Raw genomic sequence first — 6,523 nt, forward strand, 5'->3', positions numbered from 1 at the left:
GCTTGACTGAGTTCAGTTGTTTTCCCTTGACAAATGTTATCTGTTACAGCGGCAGGGGTGCTATCTCTGTGCCACCTTATCAATGTTGACTACTGTGTTTGTTTGGCCTTAGCAAATATTATCTGTTGACAGTGAGTTGGTACTATCTTCTTACACAGTTTGGGCATGAATCTGCATATGTGCAGACCTCACCATTCTCACATCGTAGCCTGTTGAATCCATGTTCTGAATATGTCACCTTTGATTGAAGATTATGGAAACAAAAACTTCTATGCTTATTGTTTGTAAAATGGGCATGGAGACAGTCTTTGATCATTTTTTCTCCTTTTTGCTGAGAGCTGTGAGGTCTTTTCATTTCTACGTTCCTGGCATAAATCAGCATCATTTGTAGCTTGGGTGGATGCTAATGAATAATTGCTCCCTTATTATAAATCAACATAAATCGTGCAGCGTTTTCTATCTCTCTGAGGTTTGTATGTATATATGTTGACTTGTATGTGCTGTCACTTTTTGTTGTAGCTTGGAAGAAATGAGCCTGCCTGAGGAGATGCTTATGAACAAGACGTGTCGCTGTCCACTGTGTGATGAGGAGCTCCCTCTAGGTGTCATGGACGCTGTTCTTCACCTGGACACCTGTGACAAAGATAGTGAAATTACCAAAGGTATTACCAGCCTTAACTTACCTGTACTTAACTTATCTGGACAGCTGGGCACCTCCAGCGAATTATACTTCAGTTAAGTACGAGATACCAAACAACTTTTCGTCATCTGCAGTTTTAGTCGGGTAGAGATTGACAAGTACCACGTACAGCTAGTACAGGATTAGTACTTCTGTTCTGTATTTAAAATCACCTTCCCTGTGAGAATCAATCACCTTCCCTGTGTGTGGCTGTATGTTGAGTTGTAAATTTTTGGTTTGTTTGGTTAAGGAACGTTTATTATGTAAGAATGAGGCATGACTCCATGTCCTTGCTTCTCACACAAGTTAGCAGATGCATCCAAATATGCGTACATAATCACGCAGTCAGGTTTTAATAAATGTTTATGGACGGGAAAACAGGAAGTGGACATGGAAAAGCCCCAATGGCAAGACTAAAAACGAAATAGACTTCACACTGTGCGCTCACCCTGGAATCGTGCAGGATGTGGAGGTTCTCGGAAAGGTGCAATGTAGCGATCAGAGGATGGTAAGGTCTTGAGTTAGCCTTGACTTGAAGAGGGAACAGGAGAAACTAGCAAGGAGGAAGCCCATCAATGAGTTAGCATTAAGAAGAAAAGTTGACGAATTCAGGATATTGTCGCAGAACAAATATTTGGCTTTAACCAAGAATGAGGACTTTAATGTTCATGCATTGGACGATAATCTAACAGCTATCATTATGGAGCGCACATTAGGAGTAGGCAGTAGGTTGACTAAGCAGGATACCAAGACGCTTTCTCAGGAGACGAAAGTTCTGATCAAGAAACCCCAAATCATGAAAGCCTCCAACCTCACAGACAGAACAGAACTGGCAGAGCTATCAGCGCTAATCACTAAGCGCAAGGTAGCCAACATAAGGAAGTATAATATTGAGGGAATCGAGCATGGTATAAAACTTGGAGGTGGCCTAAAAGCGGTCAGAAGGAAACTAGGCGTAGGCAAAAATGAGATGTATGCACTAAGAGACAAGGAGGGCTATGTCACTAGCAATATGGATAAGGTAGTTAAAGTAGCTGAAGAGGTCTAAACCAATCTATACAGTATCAAATGCACTCAGAACATTAATGAGGCAGCTGTATCTTAGTGGTACTCGCCTATCAGGCAGAAATGTGCAGGCTAACAAAAAGGGTTCAACTTAAATTGGGACAACACAGTGAGCTATGGAAAGGATAATGATAGGTGTAACATTAAGTTAGAAGACCGGAGGTGGGCAGATTGGGTGAGGCAACAAAGGCTGGTTAATGACATCCTAGTTGAAATAAAAAAGAAGAAATAGGCTTGGGCAGGCCATGTAACGCGAAGGCAAGATAACTGATGTTCGTTAACGGCAACAGACTGGATTCCAAGAGAAAGCATAGCAGGGGGTGGTAGAAGATTGGGTGGGCAGATGAGACTAAAGGGCTTGCGAGGGTAAGGTGGGCTGGGCTGCATCATCGTCATCATCAGCCTGGCTATGCCCACTGCAGGGCAAAGGCCTCTCCCATGTATTTCCAATTAACCCTGTCCTTTGCCAGTTGCGGCCACCGTATTCCCGCAGACTTCTTAATCTCATCTGCCCATCTAACTTTGCCCCTGCTACCCTTGCCTTCTCTCGGAATCCGCCCCGTTATTCTTAAGGACGAGTGGTTATCTGGCCTTCGCATTACATGCCGTGTCCAAGCCTATTTCTTCCTCTTGATTTTGACCAGGATGTCATTAACCCGCGTTCGTTCCCTCGCCCACTCCGCCCGCTTCCGATCTCTTAACGTTACACCTATCATTTTTTCTTTCCATAGCTCGCTGCACTATCCTTAACTTAAGCTGAACCTTTTTCGTTGGCCTCCATGTTTCTGCCCCGTAGGTGAGTACCGGCGAGATACACTTGTTGTATACTTTTCTCTTGAGAGATATTGGTAAACTGCCATTCATGATCTGAGAGAACCTGCCAAATGCGCTCCACCCCATTCTTATTCTTCTAGTTATTTCACTCTCATGATCTGGGCTGCATAGGACAGGGTTAATTGGAGAGATATAGGAAAGGCCTTTGTCCTGCAGTGGGCATAGACAGGCTGATGATGGTGATGAAATGTTTATATTCATACCAAGAATCTGACATGCTGTAACTGAGTGTACTCCGAAGGCTGTTGATGATTAGTCGTAAACTATTAGTAATGCAGTCAATTTTGGAGAACATCCTAGCCCACCACATGTTGGCCACCTTTTCAGATGCCGGAGGAGCAAGCCCCCAGCCGGAAGAAGAGACGGAACGGCCGCATGATCCCTTGAAGAAGGCCTACTTCTGCAGGGACTGCAACAGGGAGCTGCGCCTGACGCTCCCAGAGATCTTCCAGCACAAGAGGACGCACCAGTCGACCTCGCAAGGCAAGGAACTGACCTTTTGCAACGGGGAATTCTGTTCACACTTAGCTCACAAATAGGAGAGGAAAAATGGCTGGTGTTCAACATGGCTTGAACCTAGTTACACGAGCAAAAGCACTTTTAAGCATGGTCTCTTCTGTCTCAAATCAAATGTCAAGGTCAGGTGCCCAGTGGTCATAGTCATACGATCATGTGGTCCTACTATCATAGCTTGAGCCATACCACTATGCAGTAAAGTTCAGTGTGACCTTGTGAGGCATTGAAGGTCATTGTCGATGTGGTGTCCACTGCCTCATAAGGGTCAAGGTCAGGCAGCCAATGGTCATAGTCATATTGATACGTGGCGGCTAGAAGCAGCAATAGAAACAGCAGAGGTAATCTGCTACGCAAGGGACCGACGGCTTGGAGTAGTCTCACAGCACACAAGCTCACACCTCAGCATCGTCTTCTTAACAAAACCACTTCGTCGTCCTCCCAGCGTCCGTAGCATGACCCCCCTCGCGGCAAAAGCACCGTCCCGGTGCGCACTACACAGGCCAGCTAGACGGCGAGTTGTAAGGCTTGAGGCGGGACACATGGACGATGTCGGTGCGGGGAGCAGTGGCCGGGGATGGCGGATGTAGCGGGGTGATCTCGCTCAGCGTCGTCTTCTTAACAAAACCACTTCGTCGTCCTCCCAGCGTCCGTAGCAATATGTTCACGTTGTCATGCTACCATAGCTTGGGCTATACCACCACGCAGTTAAGTTCAACCTTGTGATGCATTGAAGGTCTTTGTTTCATCCACATTGAAATTAGAAGGTATGCCTTAAGGAGTAGAGCTCTCACTTGAAAACAAATTGCAATGCATTGCATAAAACCGGCAGTTAAGCCAAGCATGAAATGGGGAGGAAAATTTGTTTTCGAGTGAGAGCTCTACTCCTTAAGGCATACCTTCTAATTTCAATGTGGATGAAACAAAGACCTTCAATGTGCAGTCAGTCAGCCACGTTAGCCTGATGAGCTGATGGATGAGGCTGTTTTTGGTAGTTAATGGTTGATGTGTCATTTACTTGCTCGACCACTGGCACGTGGTTTCCTTTGCTCCATAGCCTGATATAATCATGTTCGGACTAAACCAGTCAAACCTAGCCCATAAAAATTTATTTTGTGCTTGAAGACTACAGGCTCTTCAAAGTCACAGAGAGTAAGTCCAAGCATAACGTGCTTTGCAGTGGGCAAGGTAGCACCATCTGGTGTCATGCTATGAAACTTAGAAATGTGCTATGTAACTTCATTTGCGCACTCCTGCCAACACCCTCATGGCCAGTGTTGCCGTTGGTGCTGATTCTGTGCTGTATTGGCTACTGCCCAGGCTCTCCGGAGACTAAAAATATGCGTTGGTGACCTTTTGACAACTTTTAGACTTTTGTTTAGCTCTTTATGTGAGTAATTCTTTCGCCACTTACAAAAACGCACTAAAGTATATAACATAAATGTTGACCTTTGTAATCTGTATAAGAGTACAAAACGCAGCCGTCTCGGCTATCGTATTAGCCAGGAGAGCTACTTTGTTGTCTCCATTCGACACATGGCTGGTCAAAATTTATAAAATTATTTGACATTGCATGCAAAGTGTATTTCAAATGATCGTATCTATGCGTTTGCAGGCTGCACAAAGACTACAGTTCAGTATGGAGTGTGCCATGTGCTGGTAGACTCAACACAATAGGCGCATGTTCAAAACTTAAAGCATAACGATTCAGGACGCGTTTCCACAAGTAATAGCACTTGCATGATTTTCTGTTCTGGAGGCAAATGGCAATTCAACTCCCACTGTGCCTGTCTGCTGCTTAAATGCTGCTTCGCTGGTTGAATACTACGCAGTCGAAAACAGTAGGAAGCTCTAAAAGCTGGGCAGGAATGGTAAAAATTCCGCGTCATCTTTTTTAAGTTCCTCATCCTTGCTGGAGTCTGAAGGCCAGCATACGCAAATATATAATTCAAAACACTTTGGACCACACAACCTGCTTCCCACCTGCAGTTTGTATATGCAAACTAAAATAAGAGACTGGTTGATTCATGACCGCTTGAAGTTTGTGGCATGGAGCTGCTGCTTACGAAGACACTTCACTGCACTTCACTTTATTACCTTAAAGACCCCACTTTGGGGGTATTACATAAGGGGTGGGAGTACAAATATAGATTGAAATACGATTGCCTACACGATATTTATGAAGTGCATATTTAAATTGTTAACAAAACTTGATTGGCAGGTGATGGCATCAACGTCGTGGGGAAGGCCATTCCAGTCTTTTGCAGTGCGAAGAAAAAAGGATGCAGAAAAAGTGACGGTGCGGGCGCGCGTTGGCATGAAACTTGCAGTGGGTGGGCGGTGCAATGAGATATGTGAGCTGGCGGTGTGATGTAGGGTGGTTGGCCGAGGGAACTGTAAAAAAACTTATGGAACAGACTAAGAGAAGCAATGCGACGACGATGGGCAAGAGTTGATGAACCTGATTGTCGTTTAAGTGACGATACACTGATGTCGTACAAATAGGCAGAATGAATGAACCTCGTGGCACGATTTTGGACAGATTCTAGTGAACCGATGAGATATGCTTGTTGCGGGCTCCAGATAGCAGATGCGTACTCAAGCTTTGGTCGTATGAGTGATTGGTAGGCGAGAAGTTTAATACTTTGAGGGGCGTGCCGTAGGTGCTGCATGACATTGCAGAAGACGCCATAAGATCCCGTCACTTCAGATTTCAAACGAGGAGTCGGTGTGCGTTTCATCACAGATTGCCTTGATGAAAGCACAATGCAGGAACAAGTTGAAGCTTACGTTACTTATGGCAATACTGAATTTGAAGTTTTTGGTTACGGCTTCATGGCAACACTTTTCAAGCGTTCAAAGATCTCAGTGGTCTTCTGCAGAAAATTAACATCAACTACTATTTGCGCCGTGGCACCATACTATATTGCATGTGATTATAGACTGGTAGTAGTCATAGTTATTGGGCTTTTTGTTGCATTCTTTGGCAATGATGACAGATAGGTGCCAAAATGAAAATGACTAGTTTTGACTCCTCAGCTGCTCAGTGGCAACACTGTTCACGGCTCGCATTGAATTTCTGCATTGCAGGCTGCATTGAATTGATCCCACTACTGAAACTCTTATTGGCTGGAACAGCGGTGGTTAGATTTCAGATTATGTCGGAGAGGAAAAATGTGCAGACAGGATGCGCATGCTTCTGCATGTGTGTTGTTTAAAATGCTAAGACGTTCTGCAGGTTCTTTTTTTGTTCAGAGACTTTTGGTATAGCGTATGAGCACTTATGTACATTATACGCAAGCATTTAATGGGAGGTTACTGTGGAAATCGCAAGAGCACTTTTAGTTTACTGTACAACAACCCGAACACGACGATAACCAAAGCTGCAGTGGTGCCATCTGGTGTTATAATGTAAAAACATTTTGTGTCATA

At 44.6% G+C, this 6,523-nt stretch overlaps 1 protein-coding gene across 1 annotated transcript in view; it reads left to right on the forward strand.

The window, feature by feature from the left end:
- LOC149335891 (putative ATP-dependent RNA helicase DHX34) overlaps positions 1-6,523 on the forward strand; it is a 38,160-nt gene that overhangs the window by 23,354 nt on the left and 8,283 nt on the right. The window contains exons 16-17 of the mRNA XM_089552438.1: positions 520-662; positions 2,906-3,061. Coding sequence (XP_089408564.1) covers positions 520-662; positions 2,906-3,061 — 299 coding nt within the window. The remainder of the gene's footprint in view (positions 1-519; positions 663-2,905; positions 3,062-6,523) is intronic.

The sequence above is a fragment of the Amblyomma mixtum genome, chromosome 7 (assembly GCF_055824585.1).
Source record: "Amblyomma mixtum isolate Tamu chromosome 7, ASM5582458v1, whole genome shotgun sequence".
In the NCBI taxonomy this organism is placed as follows: domain Eukaryota; kingdom Metazoa; phylum Arthropoda; class Arachnida; order Ixodida; family Ixodidae; genus Amblyomma; species Amblyomma mixtum.